This window comes from Nothoprocta perdicaria, unplaced genomic scaffold (genome assembly GCF_003342845.1).
Source record: "Nothoprocta perdicaria isolate Ctin4 unplaced genomic scaffold, notPer1 scaffold_120, whole genome shotgun sequence".
Taxonomy (NCBI): domain Eukaryota; kingdom Metazoa; phylum Chordata; class Aves; order Tinamiformes; family Tinamidae; genus Nothoprocta; species Nothoprocta perdicaria.
Genome location: NW_020454317.1, coordinates 1,547,513 through 1,566,436, shown reverse-complemented (window position 1 = coordinate 1,566,436; position 18,924 = coordinate 1,547,513). Strand labels below are relative to the sequence as shown.

Here is an 18,924-nt window from a genome sequence, read left to right as displayed (position 1 = left end):
TTCAAGTTCTCTCCTTCTGGATCTGTTCATGCCTGCTTTCCTCTCTAGCCCTCACCATTCATATTCTTTACCCCTGCAATTTCCTGAATTTGGGGCAGTTTTCTCACCAGACTACTCCAACAGAGCTTTGCTCTACCTCCATTACCTCTCTTCACAGTTTGTTCCTTTCCATTTCCTTGTTTGCCCTCTCTTCCCTTTCAGACTCCTCTTTTCCTTCAGTTACTTCCGCTCTTACTGTTTCCCTTCATTTTTTTTTTCAGATGTGCTTACCTTCTAGTTACCACCTTTGTGCTCTGCTCTTCTCCAGGACCACTTATTCCTGCTGTTTTCCCCACCAGCTTCTTTCACTCTCACTCTGTGCCTCTTCACATTCCTCCATTCAGACTGTCATCACTGTGAGTTTCCTATATTCACTCATGGCCCATCTTTCAGCTCCCTCCATTCACACCTTGTTCCTCTCCAGACCTGACCAGACCTATGTTCATGAGCTCTTTACTTCCAGTCTTATCATCTGCTGCGCTGTTTCCTTCAGCTGCCTGTCTTCATGTTTGTTCCCCTATAACCCAGCAGAGCAAGCTCCATTTCCCTCCAAACCCCTTAATCTGCAGTCTGTTTCCTTGCAGTCACCCCCATCCATACTTTGTTCCTCTCCAGTTGCCTATTTTCATTGCACTCTTATGGAAGAGGGGTCTGCACAGGTCATAAGCCTCCAAAAGGCTCCAAAATATTAAACATTTGCAGCGCTCCAAGAGCTACTAGTAGAATTCCAGATCAGCTCAAGAATATTTACATATTCATGGTTATCTTGATTGCCTCCAGGCTTGAATAAGACTCTCAGAATGAATGAATATGAAAAAATACTACTGAAGATGGTTATCCAACCCTACTTACAAAAGCTAAAGGATACCCCTGTACCAACAGGGACACTAACATCCGCTATTTTTTTAAGCAAGTGAGTCTTCTTCTCTTTATTGAAACTGATGATGAGGAAAATCATATTATCTGCTCTGTCACTACAGTATAAAGGACAGTCTGAGCACACAGAAAGAGAAGATAGAAGGAGAATGACCAAAGAAGGGTTTCTATTTAATAGAAAGACTGTTAATACATCAGAGTTTGAACATTACAAATGCATTAGAGAACTGGGATATTCTTGACCATATTTAACTAAGCTCCTAAAATATTTACAGATGCTGTCAGGAGAGAATAAAGGACCTTTCTTCTTCCACAAGTCCATGCCTCATTTCCTAGAACAGAGACTCCAGTTGCTGGAGCTTACTCTTTGCCTCTTAGTAAGACAGTGAGATCAGTGGCTTCAGTGGCTACACTTCCAGAAATCAGTTTTCTTACCACCAAATTCCTTCTTCACCAAAGTTCCTATTTCTTGCTACCCTGCCCTTCCCTAAATCCCCGTATCAATCTTGCCCTTCTGACAGCAAGCCTATTCCCACTTCTAACCTCTGCCACGTCATCAGTTCTGCAATGTTCTTGCACTATGGCAAAGATCCTCTCCTCCCAAAGGCAGCTTCTTCCTTTTTTCAATCAGCCATAGAACTTATGCATGCATAAAGGCAGAACTGCAATGCTCACAGGCCTGAGGGACAAGGTGTCTTGCTCTCTATCCCAGGTGCAGTTTACAGTGCTGAGTGAGGTGACTCTCATATTGGAAACTCTTCCCACATTCAGCACACGGAAAGGATCTTTTTCCCACATGAACTCTCTGGTGCCTGCTGAGGTGAGAACTCCGGCTGAAGCATTTCCCACATCTGGAACAAGCGTAGGGTTTCTCACCCGTGTGGGTTCTCTGATGCTGAATGAGTGTTGAGGAATCACTGAAGCTTTTTCCACATGCCATACATTCAAAAGGCCTTTCGCCAGTGTGGGTTCGCTGGTGACTTCTAAGGTGTGAGTTTCGGCTGAAGGTTTTCCCACAGTCAGGACAACAGTAGGGTCTCTCTCCTGCGTGTATTCTTCTGTGGGTGATAAGGTGGGAGCTCACACTGAAGTTTTCCCCACACTCACTGCATATGAAGGGCTTCTCACCTGTGTGGGTTCTCTGGTGTTTAACTAGATCAGAGTGCCAGCAAAAGCTTTTGTCACATTCAATACATTTGTGAGGTTTCTCACCTATCTGGGATATTTCATGTTGCAGAACATTTGATGTCTGACTGAAGACTACTTCACACTCACTGTATTCATGGAGATCATCTGCTACAGCATCTTCTTGATCAAGAAGGATGCTGTGAAATTTTCTAAAATCTAATTCCAGATGAACACAGTTATCCTTTGTCTCCCCAAGGGAGTCTCTCTTGCGCATTTTTAGCATGTGCTGGTTCTGGTAGGCCTCTTCCTCACTACATTTCTGGAACACACTCTCTTCAAGTATCTCCAGTAATGTCTCATATTGTTCTGTATGTTCAGGATCATCTCCCAAAGGACTGTCCTCTTCATCCTCACTAATGATCTCATCATCTGGATGAACAAGAAGCAGCATTTTAATGCTCAACAAGAAAAGGGAGATAGAGAAACATAATTATAAGAGGTGAGCCTCTATTAAATCCTAGTTAATGGTTTAAATCATAAAGAAAAATCCCTTCCACACCCACTGATATAAGACCACTCCCTTCCTTAGTGTCTGAAAAATAAAGACAGATGAGGGAAAGGTCCAGAAGATGGGAGTGGTGGAAAACTGTGAGTGTGCCTTCTTGGTGGCAGAGCCACTGGCTGTAAACTCACTGCAGAGGCTTTACTTTCCTGGGATGAGGAATTAACTTTGCACGTCCCTCACCTGCAGAGATCTCACTGAGGAGATCCCTCTCCGGCATCTCCGGGGCACGGGGCACCCACAGCGCGGCCTGTGGGGCGGCCTCCGAGCGGCTGCCGCCAGGCGGGACAGGCCCCGCGCCGCCTCGGGGAACGGGGCGGGTTCGGGAGGGAGCCGGTGCCACAGCGCAGCGGCTGGACGCGCTGCTGCCCCCCGAGCAGGAGGGCACCGCTGGGGGCGCCCCCGCCGCCCTCGCCTCGCCTCGGGCCCGCGCGCCCGGGGCGGCCCCACGGCGCGGGCCGGCGGTGGCTGCGGGCGCCTCGCGCCGCCCTCCCGCTCCCTGCGGCGCCGTGGCGGCTCCGCGCCTGCCCGCGCGGGGGCGGCCTCGCCCCGAGCCCGGCCGGAGCGGGCCCCGGGAAGAGGGAGAGGGAAGAGGGGGGCCGGGAGGGAGCGCGGGGGCTGGGAGCGCTGCGGGGCTGTGGGGAGCGCTGGGCGGCAGATAAGCAGGGGGCAAGATGGCAGCTGGTGGCCGAGCATCAACATGGGGGAGCGGCCGCGCTCTGCTGCCTTGTGTTAGTCCTGTTTGTGTTGTATAGGTGTGATTTTTAAGCCAGGCAGGACAGTGGTGACAGGGTTGGCAGGTCTGGGTCAGGATCAGCAGAGCCTGTGGCAAAGCTGAAGCCTCATAGTGCATTCGTTAGCTTTCAGTGTAGAAATCAGCTGGAAACCATCATCTGCCCATGGTTTCATCCCTCCTCTTGGTTGTGCCGCCTTCCTGCAAGCAATGGGCCGGGGAGAAGGTTCATTCTAGAAGGTGCACATTTGTGTGTCTTAACTTTAGGCTGCCAGAGTAGGGAAGAAGGCCGCAAGGAGCTCTCGCCTTTCGCTTTCTGTGGGTACTAATTATGGAGGAGGAAACGGCGAAAGGTGGATCAGGCTTCATGAGCACCCATAAATTTTCAGCTCGGTTGCCACTAGGTTCAGATACGTACCCTAAACAACTGCACCACGTGGTGTCTGCAGCGGGAAAACAGCATCTTTCAAATCTCATCCCCTGAGACTGGCAAGTCTCCGGGAATGGGTAGAAGTTGCCGTGGCTCCTTGGGGTCACTGCTGCTGTGCGTCAGCCACACGCACAACAGTCGGGCTGTCTCAGGGGGTGTCCTGCAAGGGATACGAGTATGAATACGCACACTTACTGCAAATCACTTCAGTGTGCTTTGTAGAAAGCTGCCTGTATCCCCCTGTGCCTGGCACTCTAGCAAAGTGGCTACAGTGTATACCTGACCAGTAAGTACTTTAGTACCTTTTAAGTTAGCTGGCCAGTAATACTCATCAGTTTGCTGGCAATCAGTAAAGCAAAGTAGTGGTTATCAAGGGAACTCCACTGGCAGCAGGATCGCAGTCAGTAATAACTTTTTATATATATATATATATATATACACACACACACACACACACACACACATACACATAGTGGGAATAAATTAGCATATTTTTTATTTTTGAGGTGTTATTTACTTTTGAATGATGCAGAAAAGGGAGAAGCAGCAAGAGTATGCTGATAAAATTCACATGCTACACAATAATGAAATATTTCATCAAGTACAAAAGCTGAGCTTAAACACCACTTATTAATACTGTTTTGTCTCCAGAGGAATAGCTACTTACTTGCTAAAATGGACCTTGGACCTTGAGCTATTGATGCTGATTTTTAATAAATTTTGGAATACAAAAGAAGTTCCAGAAGAACAGAAACAAAAGCAAATATCACATTGCCCTGTTATTTCCATGGAAATTGCAAGTACATACTTGGCATTGGTCCAGAGCGGTATCGTGCTATCATTAACGTAGGATAAATTCACTGGAGAAATATTGGATAATAAATGCTAGTGAATGTTTTTATGAAGAATGTACATTGTCAAAAAAGCGTGACATGGATACTTGGCAGACATTAGGGATTTCGAAGTACTACGAAAATACCGGTCTATTATGGATGAAGTTTGTTTTACAAGTTATCACTTTACACAATCAACAGGATATTAAATGAATTATACTACATGATAAGAATAAGATAAGAAATGGCTAGGCAAGTAATACTGAGTCCTAAGATTTAAGCATACAAACACAGGTAATACAGAGATTCTTCCTCACTGAATTGCAGGAAATGCCTGTGTCACTGCAGATCTGAGAGTACTCTTGCAAAAAATGTCACACAACTGTCACACAACCCCGTGATGTAAATGTTAATTAATATAGAAATAACCCGTAAAGTTCCAAAAGAAATAATGGGACATGTAACTGAGTAAAGCGTAGGATGAGCTTGTAACAGAAATTACATACACAAGGATGGGCAAAACAAGATATAAATACATGCCATGGGTAGTACGCTGGAGAATCTCAGAGTGGCAATGATCAGGTATCTCAATCTATTTTGCTGTCCAAGTCATTGCACAAGGAAGTTTATCTGTGGAAAAAGTATCTTATTCAGTGCTGTGCTACTGAATATGTTAGTATGATATTCTTTGTTCAATGAAATCAAAGAGATTCATGTCCTACAGTAACAGCAGTGTGTATTGACTGACTGCTGAAAGCAGAACAGGTAACCAATCTAGACCACTTAATAGCAGCTATTCTGGTGAATTTCTGTTGTCCCCATACAATCAAAGTAACAAATGTGAGCCAATTACTCCAGTAAGAAAGGTTGATTTTTCTGTTCCAATGGCATTTTACACTTAGCCTGCACTGGGAGAGATGACAACAAAAAGGAAAGGGCTGAGCCCTAGATACCAAGGGCCTAGAAACTGAGCCCTAGATACATCTGTCTCGCAGGAATTCTGGAATGTGAGAAAAGAAGGGACGTCCTATGTCCTTGATCCACATCTCCAAAGTTGCAGGCAACCACAATACATCATCCTTTGCTTAACAGATCAACTTCTTTTTTCTTAATCTGCTCTACTTGTTGGGGAAGTCTAGCCAGAAACCTGCTTCAAATGTCTAGCAGAAAGTTATTCAGAATCTTTTAATATCCATTTGTGAGGAGTCTTTATGTGAGTTTTTGTTTGATTGTTTTGTTTTGTTTGGCAGGGCAAAGTGGCAGTGTCTTTTATCCTCCAGGAAAAAAACAGTGTTTTTGTTTTCCGGGATGTTCAGCTATTTAATGTGTTTGTGGATAGCAGCTATCCCTTCTGTCAGCCTTCCATTTTGCCAGCTGAAACTTTTCTCGCTGTGCCTGATAGAAGCTCTTAATTCTCTGGTAAACCTAAATGCTGTTGTAGCTATGCCACTGATGTGCCTTCCTGGTAATGGTAATGGGCCATCAGAACTAAGCACTGTATCCCAGATGTATCCCTGATGTATCTTCAGGCTTTGTACAACATTGATGCTTTTCAGTTTCATCAGAAACACCCTTTTAGTCCATGCTAGCTGTGCATACACTGGGAACCTTTTGGCACAGCTTCTTCTGCATACTGGCACTTTACATTGATTTGAAAAAGTGACAGGACTAATTCATGAGGGAAAAAAGTCTGTCAAGAGCTATTAAATAGCTCTGATCGGCAGCTCAGAACATTCTTGAGCTGCCGATCATTTCAGTATGGGACAGTATCTTGAAGAAATTGCCTTATTCTTCTATACTTCCCTGGAAATCTGCTCTCGGTTGCTGGCGAGACAAGTTTGGTAGACTGTAGTGTTGACTCTGCATAGATGTTACAATTTAATCTGCTTTTTTTTCACCATACATTGGTGACCTGAGACACTGTAGCTGACTATACACTGAGGTCTTTCTCAGTTTTAATGATTTCAAACTGATATCATCCCAGATTATAGTAAAAAGTTTTGTTTCTTGTCTCTATAGTAAAAAGCTTTGTTTCTAGTCTCTGGAGGAATAAGACTGTCTTGATGTTTTGAATTTCCTCTGCCTTCTGTTGTGACAAGCCTCAAGATTACTTAATCCTTTCTTCTCTTTGTTGACAATCCTTCCTGGTCTTTTGCTGCTGCAAAGAAACTCATTTTTGCCATTATACAAGATTTGTCCCAGTTCCAGGATGCAATTATATTCACTAATACACTTAGGAATTGCCTTCCTTGAGTTATTCTTTACTATCTCTTCTTTATACAATTCCTTCTCCATTGCACAATTCTTGTGTTCATATTTTCAAGTCAAGTTAATCAAGAACACATCATTTATCGAATTAGACAAGCTGTACTATACATACCTCACCTGAAATCATTTAAGAACATGTATCTGGTTAATCTGGAAACTTCTGTCTTTTGTATCCCAGGTAATTCTGTATCTTCAGTGATTCCTTCAAACTACATTCTGTGGCCCAACATGTAGGTAAAGTTAACCAGCAAATTTGTGGAGTTTTTCACAGAAACACTGGGCATGATCCATATAACAGCCATTAACGTGTCCATCTACCCATGTGACCTACATTTCACCTTCTGCAATCTGCACACAGATCTCTATGTGCTGATGTATGACATGTCAGACTTTGGGCATCCACCACTGTTTTGGAGAACTTCTTCCACTGATTGGCTTACTGCAGCTTCAACATGAATAGGTGAGAAGATGGGTGGGTGCACAGGCTTATACGGTACCAGCTCTTGGAAGAAATAACTGAGGGACATTCTTCCTTTTGTGGCTTTAGCAGTAATGCAAATCACATGGGAATACTGCATGATTAGGGTGATACCAATACCACAATTTATTTTATACTTTGTCAGGCAGCAGTTTATTCTTTCTAGTTTATAGTGTAACAAATAGATGTTGTTGCCGATAATTGTACAATGGAAACTCCAAAAGACAAACGTGAACAAAGTGTTGGTACACATGCACAGATGGTGCTTTTTTTCCCTCCCCATTCCCTCCCTGAATGTTTACCTGCAAGCTGTTTGGCTGTATGAGTGACCGCTCCCCTCAAACCTGTTCATATGGGAGTTTGATCTCTCTCTCACACATACACACACACATACACACACACAAATCTTAAAGCTAACTGTGCCTTCTTCACATATCCCACTTGTTGACTGGTAGAAATCAAGGAACCATTTCTTCCCAAGGCACACAAAGTGTCTACGGCTTTCTGCTGAGAGAAGACATCTCTCAAAGCTACAATAAAAAGGCTAAAAATACCTCATGTGCCTTCAGGAGGGATTTATTTCAGGATTTTTAAGTATTGCTAATTAATATACATGGAAATGGCAGATAAAAATACCCACTATGCTTGAGCAAATGCACATAGGAGGAGCACAACTAATCACATATTTGGTGGGGGAAGAACATACAGGCAGAGTGCCAATAGAGACATAAAACAGGAAAGTTTGCAAAGAAATAGTGTTTCAGAGGAGGTAGAAAGAGATAGGTGAAACATTTCATTTTCAGCAAGCTGCGGGCAATAGAGTTGAGCCACGAAGAACACGGTACTGCTTGGAGAGCCGTGAAGATGGAGGAATTAAGTATTCAGTACAGGCCATAATGCTGCAGACAAAGATGTAGTGCGTAATGGCAGAGCAACTGGAGGTGTAGGAGTAAGTAAACTGGGTGCCATGTGAACACACGGGGTTTGTAGCACTGGGGAGCAATAACAGAGTGCAGGGCAGGGGGAGTGCATCACGTGCTATGTACTTCACTGAGTTACAGTAATTTGGAAGTAATTTTCTCTTAGAAAGTTGCACTGAAGGAGGGAGAAGAACAGAAACATGCTGTGTAGTTAGGTACAGGGTATAAAGCACTCAATTAAGAGGCATGGGAAAGAGCTGTGAAAATACATTGCAGAGACATGGTACACCATGGAAACGAGGCACTGCATACAAGTAATATGGGCTAATGCCAGAGAGTGAGGATTATGTACAGTTAACATGAACCAGAAAGCAAATCTGGCTATTCATTTGCTGTACTGCAAAACAGAGATCTGCTGCAGAGATCAGCAAGATTTTCAGTAAATTTGAAAATGCAGGGGGGAAATCATCTCCCTTAAATGAGAATTCCTCATAACACTTTGGCTGTGAACATTTAAACAAACAACTATTAATCTGTTCTAAAAGAAATGGGTAACAAAATGGCTGGACAGATTTAGTTGCTAATTTACCTGTTAGTGTCATAAAAACCTAGAGTTTTAACATGGTGTCTAAGGAAATTTAAGTTTATTTTGTAGCTCTGCTTGTCTGCCTGTCCTCTTTGCCCTCATCTTTGCCTTTTGAATTTTTCAGCCAATTTCAACCAAATTTTATAATGGGATAGCAAGCTTAGAATTTTGTGAATACTGATGGCTTTCACAATGGCACAGAAAGTCTCAGGCTGTTGTACATTCAGTCACATCTTAATAAAAATTTGAGCATGGAGCAATGCAGCAATCTGCTAATAGAAGCTATGGGGAAGAGAGGAGTTAATTTTGCAATAGTGGGTCCTGATAAATGCTTAAGTTGACAGAGAGAGTTCCTAGTAGAGCTTAAGAAGAATGAAAAGCTGTTGCACGAGCTGTGAAATAGGATCAGCTTCATAGTCCAATGTTACTAGAGGTTGCTCTTGGCGGCAAAGGACACAAAAGACACATTTCTCACTTAAAGACATTCTTTATTCAATCTTCTTTTTTATATACAATATTATCTTTAATCTGTAAAAAGTACATATGCAGGATTCCAGAGGCAGCCAGAAGGTTCCCATGTCAGAAGATAGACTCTTGCCCTTTTATTAATTTGGAGGAAAAATAATTGGTCAATTTTAGACAAAGGAAGATAAAGGCAGAATGCAAAACCAGCTTCCACAAAGCAACCAGGATTAAAGGGAACAATCTGAGTGTAACAAGTCCGTCTGTCTCCTAGTTTGGTGATTCCCAACTTTTCTGGACAATTACACAGCAGTTTGTTAGAGTGGCCGGACAGCGGACACAGCTGATGCTCATCATCTCTGCTACACTTGTACGTACATGAACTTGCAAAAGAGCCTGGGTTTCCTCTTGTGTGGCAACTCAACTCCACTGAATCAGAATGTTTCTCAAAATTCAAAGGCTGGAAGAGGGGTGCCATACCAGGGATCGTAAACAGATCTCTGAACTACCATGTGAATCAACAGTGTATTTTCATTTTTTCCTCTAGTAACAAGCTTATTTTTAATTTCTCCCTTTAAAAACACAATACACCTAACAATTAGATAACAAACTCAATTTAATAAGAGTCTGTTATTACAACCCTGAGATGGACACTGCCTCACAGTTTTCTGTGTATGCCAGATGACACTGTTGATCCTTTCAGTGTTAATACTATTAACTGCTTCTCCATTCAAACTAGGAAGAGGGACATTATGGTTTATAGTATCATTTCCTCAGGGGTAGAGGGGATCATAAAGGACAGTCAGACAGAGTTTTGCTTAGCTATAAATCAAGACAAGGTAGGTATTTACTCTTACAGGATGGTACTGCACAGAGAGAGTGCCTGATTTTACTTTTTGAGCTCTGGAGACTCAATATTCAAGTCCTGTAAAGTATCAGTTGAGAATATATCAATAAATAGTAGGTGGAAGAACCATTCACAAATTTGGAGTAGGAAGCCAAAGCAGCCTCAAAGATGTGAATGACTCAGGGAACTACCCTATTTGTTTTTCCCAATACTCCAGGGTGTTTACAATCTTACATGTTCTTATTAAAGGACCATGTTGTGCAGCAAGATGAACACCCTGAATACCATTCAAAGATTTTATTGCTAAACAGAGGACAAATCTAAGAAGTTGTCTCCTTGACCGCAGGATGCACACAGCTCCAAGTTGGTCAAAGGAAACTGCAGAAATTCGGCTTATTTGAAAAGTCAAGCTGTAAGTGTTAGAAAAAACTTCAATGCTAGCAGATCCTGATGCACAGGCAAGTTTGAGGCTTCGATTAAGAAAATAATATAAAACATACTTGTTTTGAATGCATGCAAAAAGAAAATGGACAACTCTGGGATATCCAGACTCTTGCACAAATCCAGTGTGTCAAAAATGTACATGATTTTCTGTTGCTTATTTCATCCTGTAAGAGGAAAGAGCATTGCAGAAATTGCTAGAAGGCAACAGCTACCTAAAGAATTTGAGGACTGTTAGAGAACATAGTGCAAGGCTTTGAAACAGCTAAGACTAAAAAGTCATCTTGAGCTTAAATTTACACTCTATCTTCATGAAAGTATGTAAGACAGCAGCAGAAATGACAATATTCATCTGTACCTTATGTACCCAGAGGGAAAGTGGTCTGAACTTTGGCTTGCATATAACTCCCTTCTGCAGCCTAGTACCTACTTCTTTGTGACGGGCTGAGAAAGAGCGCATTCTACTGCAGCTGAAAGCTTCAATATCCACACTTGGCTACCATGAGCACCTTGCTCAGAACCCACTGCCTCCAAACTCAGCTTTCTCTAGGATATCTCAGGGTACTGACATTCATGAATGACACAGCAAGTAGTCCACAGAACGCATTATTTTTGATATAGCCTTTACATATCAGTAGCTGCTGGAGAGAGAGAATGGTTTGCGTTTTAAATAGTGACAGGGCAGAGATTGACAAACATTGGGTAACTTGGTAATGCGAAACAAGTGTCCTTTATTTGGTACCTGCTGCTTGTCTATACAAAGAAGAAATAGCAGTACTGTACATCTGCACTGAGAAAAACACTGTCCCATCACCACGGAATGGCTTAGGTCCTCAATTCAAGCATTCTTGTGGCAGTGATTTAATCCATTGGAATTCATGGAGAAATTTCAGTGGTTTTTCTGTACTTCGAAACAGGTGACTGAGAGAGCAAGGATGAGCTGAAGTTTGCCATTTCTCTTTCTGGGACTCCAAAACTCCGTCCTTCACCTTTCTCTGAACAGACTGGCAGCCACTCTGACTTGCATATATTGAGAAATGTGTGGAGGGGCTGGGGTAAAAGTGGTAGAAGGTGCCTTTTTTTTTTTTTTCTCACCCCTCTAATGAAGAGTCTGTTTTTCTTTATTCTCCTTTGTACCCATAAAGATTTAGTAGCACAAAGGCAATCAAATGCTGCTTAAAACTAACAATTCTCAGAGGATGGGAAATACTCAGTTTATTTAAGTCATTTATAAATGACTTATTAAAGTCATTTAATGCTAATTAGAAAAATAAATTAATGTGGATCAATGGGACCATTTATTTGTGGGACCATTTATTGTTAATTCTAAGTAAAAAATTGCTTGAATTGGAATTATCTACTATATCAATTACTTTAACAATTCTCAAATTAGTTTTGAACTACTACTGTAAATCACAGTAACTGTGATTAATTAATTACTAATTAATGTTAAGGTAAAAATGTTGACACTGGAGTGTTTTCCAAATTTTCTATCTTCCTAATGTTAATCTGAGGTAACAGTCTGGAGAAAAGCATCTAATAACACTTTTTTTCTTCGAGCATGTATATTTGAACTGACATGCCAAGTGATGATTTTTGTGTCTAAGTTAATATGCAAGAGGACTGAAGACAGGAATTCGGGAAATCCCTCTTTAATATAGAGACAGATTTTTCTCAATTGTGCATATAATTTACACCCACACAAATTATATTTGAAGGTGTAAATCATTTATATATAAAACTTCATATATAAACATTTTTTTGGGATGGGGAGGAGGGAGTTGCTATAGCACTCAGTACCTTTGGAGGTGACACTATACTGTTGTAAGCTCCTTCAAGGGAGTTCTGCCACTGACTTTTAATATGAAAACACAATCAGGATTTTTAAAAGACTCGACCTGTGCACGAATTAGGAGGGAGAGAAGCACCTCAGTTCTCTTTCAGCAAGGGGGAGGCACCATGGTGAAGAGATCTGGAAACTGTAAAGGGAAATAAAAAGAACCATTTGAGTAGTAAGGATTCTGGAACAATGATAAAAAAAAAAAGGCTTGAAAAAAATAAACTTCTCTTAATAAATATAAATTTTAAGTGAAGACTGAAGCAGTCTACACTTACTGTCTGGCCTAATCTCAAACTATCTGGACTATCCCAGCATCATAATATCCAGAAAAAGCAATTACAGGTAACATATTATCTCATTTCTCATAAACTAAGAGAAGAAGGGATTTGATAGCTTCTTTTTTCACTCATAGGTAAGAGATGTTATGTTTTTTCCAAAGAAAAATGTATTTGCTTTACACTGAAGCAGATGGTGACCCAAATGAAAAAGAGTTTTATAAACAAAATCAAATGCTGTTTTGAGCTTCTATCATACACAGAAGTAAAAAAAGTCAAGATTTCAAATCTGTAAAAGGACTTTCTCTGGATAATATTCACAGAAAAAAAAGATAATTTTGGGAAAATCCAGTTTGTATGGACTAACATAAAGCAACAAAACACTCCTGTTGGCTACCTCAGAGCAAGCATTTCTAACTGTAATATGCTATATTCTGTCAAATACACCACAAGAAACTGCTTTTGTCATGTTTTCATCTCTGATTCAACAGACAGGACAAATAAAAGAATATCGACTTCACTGTGAAAAAATGTGTGAGGAAAGGAGGCTCTTCCTACCCCTGTGATACACTCCACACTCCAAACTGTAGCTTGCCAAATGATCTAAAACTCACAATGGTGCCAGTGAACAACAAACCAAATGCTTACTGATTGTTTTCTGGGTGTGAGCATGCATGTTTTCATGTTTTAGAGTCCTGGAGAATGGCTGCCAGTCTGGGCAAAATGATGATTTGAAAATTCAGGCAGGTACACGAAGCAAGAAAAAAGGAAAAAAAAGAAAAGAAAGAAAGAAAGAAATCCTGATGCTGCTGGTGCAGTGATGCTGCTTTTTGCGGTTCCTTTGTTCATGTCATCCTCAAAAAAAAAAAAAAAAGAAAAAAAGAAAGAAAAGCATTTGGAACCCACCCCATCAGCAGGGGTGACTGGTGCGTTGTTCCTCGCAATAGCCAACTGCAGCAGCAGCTAGTTCCTTTCCCTGGACAGGAAAGCCTCTTCTTCTTCCTTAGGCTGCTGCATTCATATTAAACAGTACACTCCAATTCTTGTGAGAGTTCAAAGTGCAGGTCTCTGTCCTGCAAATACCACACTAGCGTGTTTTGGTCATGTATAAAATGGAACTTTTGTTTTTCAGTTTTACTTATCTATATGGTGAAGAGCTTTGTTTCTCATGCCAGTACTTCACTCAACCCTCAAGATTTATCAAGTGTCTTTCTCCTCTCCGGCTTGAAATCTCAGGTGGTCCATGTAAACAAAACAGGTGAAAACAGTCTGTCTTCCTCCTCTTAGAGCTGTTCTTATCGATAAGCAGGATTTCCTGACAGTGTGGTGTTGGCTAAGTGTAAAACGGGCAGAGGATGAGCTTCCGTGTTAAAAACCCAGTTGTCTAAAGGTAGAAGGTCATCATTGGAGAAAAGCAGATACAAATACCTGGATATCAAGACAGAGAAGAAAAATGATAGGTATTAATGGAGAGCAACAGACAGGGGCAACAGAGTAACTTCAGGCTCCAACTCTCAACAGCTAAAGCTATTTTTACAGCACTCCCCACAAAACACACTGCCTTCCCTGTTAAAATGATCTGAAGAGCCAATTTTATCCTGATGAAAAGGTGCTATACAGCCAGCATGTTAATCTTTCCAAGTAATGTGTTCTGTTTTTCAAGACTCCATTCAAAGAACTGGTGTGACAGAAACATCAAGACACTGAGCACAAAGATTCTAGGGGCAAGGAAGTGGCAGAGGAGTTGGCAAACACCTCTTTGAATGAGAGAACTCGCTTGAAAACAGACAATCCTTTTGATTCCAGATCAAAGATTCAGAGCAAGATTGGGAGAAGCCGCGAAGCCTGACAGATACATAGGTTATCGACAACATGTTGAAAACTGGTTCTGTTTCTGGTGGGAGGAAATGGACCAACGTATTGCACAGTGAGGATCAGCAGAGAGGATTCAGAACTATTACTCATTATAGAAGAAATGAAGCATGTAACAAAGTTAAAGTTCTAGATGTACATAGAAAATGAGCATTTCTTGATTCTTATTCCTGAATAAGAAATTTGAACGTGTTGGCGAGTTTGAAGGTGTCTTTGAAGGGTGATATTGACAGGAGGAATCTTAGTCAAATACAAAGTCAATTGCTAAAATTCAAAAGGCATTTCCCTTGCTTCAGAAAATCTGACTGTGGGCTCAACAGGCTTAACATTAGGGACCTACAGGGCCTCTGAGCCCCTGCTTTAGCTGAGGGTTTGCTATCTAGAAAAGCACGTGACAATGGGTGACATTCCCAGTAGTGGCTTCTAACGCACACGCACGTTACTCTGTCTTCCCTCTGCTGATGCTGCTGTTCCTTAGCCATATCCAAATCAGATGCAGAGCTGAGGCTGCATAGCTCTACTTTTTCTTCATTTCTTCACCAAGTAACTACTTGCAGATAAGAATTAATTAGGCAACTTTCTTTTGTCCCACACTCTGGCTTCTTGCTCTACATTTTTTTCTTTTTTTTTTTTTTTTTTTTTTCTCATAGTCTAACACCCTTTCCTCATTTCTCCTTCCTTGCTTTCTCTCCCAGTAGCTCTTCCACCTCAGCAGCACTGCTTTCCTATAAATAAGTAGTATAAGTTGTATAGCCTGTAAGTAAGCTTACTCAAATTCACCTTCCTTACTGATTCAGACTTAGGCAAGCTACTTCTACATCTTGCACCTTGCTGATCAGTGATTATGTTCTTGCTTCATACTGCCTAAAATCTCATAGTTTGCCCTGGGAGGTTATCTTTGATTAATCATTGTCTGAGCAGCAACAATACATATTTAGGGGAGGCATAATACATATTTAGGGGAGGCATAAACTTTGAATTTGAGGGGGATAAAGATGCAGAATTTATTATAAATACAGCAAAAGATAACCGCTGACGTTCTGTAACAAACATTTTACAATCCTCTTCTAAAGAATATCTCCATCTTTTTCTTGGCAACAAACCCAGCCTTCCTCTCTTTATTTTCACAGCCCTCTGAACTATCTTGCTTTCATGCACTCTATCTCAAGATGATATCAGTTCCTGGCTTGGCTATGCCCATTGCATTCAAAGATCTAATCTCTAGCTCTGCAACAAAACTTCATTTTGCTCCACAAGTAGAAAGTGATCCAGACTTAACGCCAGTAAAGCATTTGGGGGCTATTCCTCAGAATTTCCTTCTCTTACAATGTTTGCACAACAGTATATCCACATATCCAAGTGATGAATCAGTGAATTTTAAGATCACCTTGTGACCATTAAAGATCTAGAGAGGATTCTGGCAGTATTTTAACAGCCATCTTGTTACCACAGAAGTCCCATAGGAAAGGCTTTCATTCTCTGATTTAGTTTTTATAGGCAAATGGATCATATAAAATCAATTCCCTGAGAGGTAATGCTTCTCTGACTAGACCTGTTTGAAACCGCTGCCTCTCCCTTTGGGAATATAGCTTTTCAGCTCCAGAAAACAAATTCAAAGGAATAAATAAAATAAAATTAATGAAGATGGCGGAGAAGGCAGCAGAGCTTGACTTTCTTTGGTTTAATAAAAATATTGAAAAACAAAGTATTGTGACTGTTTAGAGGAGTTTATAAAGGGTGCAATAGAAAGACAGAATTGCCAAAATGTTCCCTTGCACACGATGAACTCGGAGATCCTCCTTGCCAGTAAAACAGGTTGAGTGGCCTAGAGTAGGCACCAGTGCTGCTACGGAAAGAAGGACCCTCTTTCTCCCCTCTGTATTTTGAAATCCCAGCAGCTAAAATCAATCTTCAGGTATCAGTTGCAACATCTGACATTGACAACTCCTCTGCTGTATAGAAACTCTGTTTCTTCAAAACCTGCACACAGTGTTAAACTAGCAAATGATTACAGCGCTTCATATCATAAGGCTGGAGTGGCAGAAAGAGCATGTTAGTGATCCTTGATAACTGACAGTTTTGTCTAAAACCATATGTATCATCTCTTCCATCACATGCTGACAGAATGTGACACGGATATGCAGGCAGAAGCAACAACCAAGACTCCCAACATGAGCCTTTAGCCTCATTCATACTTAACATCGGCTTCTGTTCATGGTGTTAACTGATAAAAGTCTCCAAAATCCAATAAAGAGAGAGAGAGAAAAAAAAAGGTTGCAAATCTAGCCAGCTCAGATATTTCTCTTCTAGAAGTGGAGAGCTCACCAAGAAAGAAATGTGGTGGAAGGCAAAATATCTGTAACGCTTCACTTTAAACAGAATGTGCAACAGAGTGCAATAGTCTGTAAAATACAGACTAGATAAGTCCTGCAGGTTTGACTGAACTGGAAATATTCAAAAGTTTTCAAAATCTGTAACATATAAAATTATAAAAGTAGTAGAAGTAAACTATAAACATATGTTGCATAACAATAATAATAAATATTTTAAAATAAATACAGAAAGGCCTGATATGCTGGCCTAGATAAAAATATTTAAAAAAAATCAAAAAGTAAATTGTGGGATAAACACAAAGATTTCATTCAAGGGCACAGAGGGCTTTTGTTCCATGTCATTGTCACCTATGTACTGCCTTTTAATGACACACACAGGAGAAACAGGGTCTACAACATCAAAGCAACACAGAATGACTGAGGTTGGAAGGGACCCTCTAGAGACCATCTAGTCCAACCTCCTGCTCAAGCAAGCACACCTAGAGCACATGGTGGCATCCAGGCGGGTCTGGAAGATCTCCAGAGAAGGAGACTCCACAACCTCCCTGTTGTGGAACGCTGTTCCAAGGCTCCGTCGTCCTCACAGTGAAGTTCTTCCTCATGTGGAGATGGAACCTCCTGTGTTTCAGCTTATACCCTTTACCCCTTGTCCTATCACTGACCACCACCGAGAAGAGTTTGACCCCATCCTCCCTACATTCTCCTCTCAGGTACTTAGACATATTGATCAGATCCACTCTCAATCTTCTCCAGGCTAAGCAGGCCCAGCTCGCTTAGTTTTTCCTCATACCATAGATGTTCCAGTCCCTTAATCATCTTGGTTGCCCTCCGCTAGACCCTCTCTAGAAGCTCCACATCCCTCTTGATCTGGGGATGCTCCTGGGCAGCCCAGAACTTCCCCCAATACTCCAGGTGTGGCCTCACCAGAGCTGAGTAGAGGGGCAGGATCCCCTCCCTCCACCTGCTGGCAACATCCTCCTCATGCAGCCAGGATCTCATTGGCCTTCTTGGCCACGAGGGCACTGCTGCCCCATGGCTAACTTGTTGTCAACTGGGGCTCCCAGATCCCTCGCCATGGAGTTGCCTTCTAGCAGTTCAACCTCTAATCTGTACTGATGCCTGGGGTTATTCATCCCCAGGTGCAGGACCCTGCAGAACTTGTCCTTGCTGAACCTCAGGGGGTTCCTCTCTGCCCAGCTCTCCAGTTCTCCAAACTGTCTAGGTCCCTCTGAATGGCAGCACATACAGTGGCAGCATGGCATACAGTATCTCATGTAGAACATGTCAAGTCAGTGAACTTAAAATATTTTTAAGGGAATTTTTTGGAAGGAGATAAAATTTCTTTTGTTGTAACACCAAATATCAAATGGAGGTTTTAAACCAAAGCTCCATCAACGTAAGATACTTGCATGGGAGACCCTACTTATATTTTCTGCTGGTAAATGGGCTGACCTAAGAGCCTGAAGTTGGAAGACAGACTGTGATAGACAACAGATGATTTGTTAAGCCTAAGTATTCTTCTAGATTTTAGATGTTTGCTTTTATAGGAAGATGCCATGAACATGTACAGAAAACTTACTTCAAAGTTTCAGCAAGGAAAAAACTCTGCTGTACGTCATCATATGCAGGAGATGACGAATAAACATCCTTGACTCCAGAAAAGCCACCGCTGACTCGGCAATACTTGTCAATGGCCTGTAAAGAGGAAAAAAAGACAAATAGCTTATTTGTAGAACAAAATTTGGGAACTTGGAAGAGTCGTGCTTGATCAACACAGGCTCATAAGAGACAAAAGAAGTCAGCTCTTTCCATGATGCGTAGCTGTTGAGGAGAGGAAGCTGTGGATGTTAAAAGTGAAATTGAAAAAAAAAAAAAAAGAAAGAAAAAAGTGGAGGGATTGAACAAACGCAGATGTAAAACCTCTTCAAGGTTATTAAAGATACCACATTTCCCGGGGGCTATAAAAGAAAAATTTCCAAACTATTCACAATTGACTGATAC

The 18,924-nt window shown here is 41.5% G+C and overlaps 2 protein-coding genes across 2 annotated transcripts in view; both read right to left on the bottom strand.

Moving 5' to 3' along the window:
• Nucleotides 1-1,373: 1,373 nt before the first annotated feature.
• ZNF697 (zinc finger protein 697) lies at nucleotides 1,374-2,798 on the bottom strand. The gene is made up of 2 exons (XM_026054321.1): nucleotides 2,789-2,798; nucleotides 1,374-2,472 (listed from the first exon to the last, which is right to left on the bottom strand). Exon 2 carries the CDS (start codon nucleotides 2,324-2,326, stop codon nucleotides 1,619-1,621), a length of 708 nt encoding a protein of 235 aa, XP_025910106.1. The 5' UTR covers nucleotides 2,327-2,472; nucleotides 2,789-2,798; the 3' UTR covers nucleotides 1,374-1,618.
• A 6,712-nt stretch (nucleotides 2,799-9,510) lies between these two features.
• Nucleotides 9,511-18,924, bottom strand: part of MAN1A2 (mannosidase alpha class 1A member 2) — a 139,717-nt gene continuing 130,303 nt past the window's right edge. The window contains exons 12-13 of the mRNA XM_026054301.1: nucleotides 18,503-18,618; nucleotides 9,511-14,146 (exon numbers count right to left, since the gene is read on the bottom strand). Coding sequence (XP_025910086.1) covers nucleotides 14,014-14,146; nucleotides 18,503-18,618 — 249 coding nt within the window. The 3' untranslated portion in view covers nucleotides 9,511-14,013. The remainder of the gene's footprint in view (nucleotides 14,147-18,502; nucleotides 18,619-18,924) is intronic.

Coding starts and splice junctions, on each gene's coding strand:
- ZNF697 (XM_026054321.1), bottom strand. CDS start 2,326: ATGCTAAAAATGCGCAAGAGAGACTCCCTTGGGGAGACAAAGGATAAC.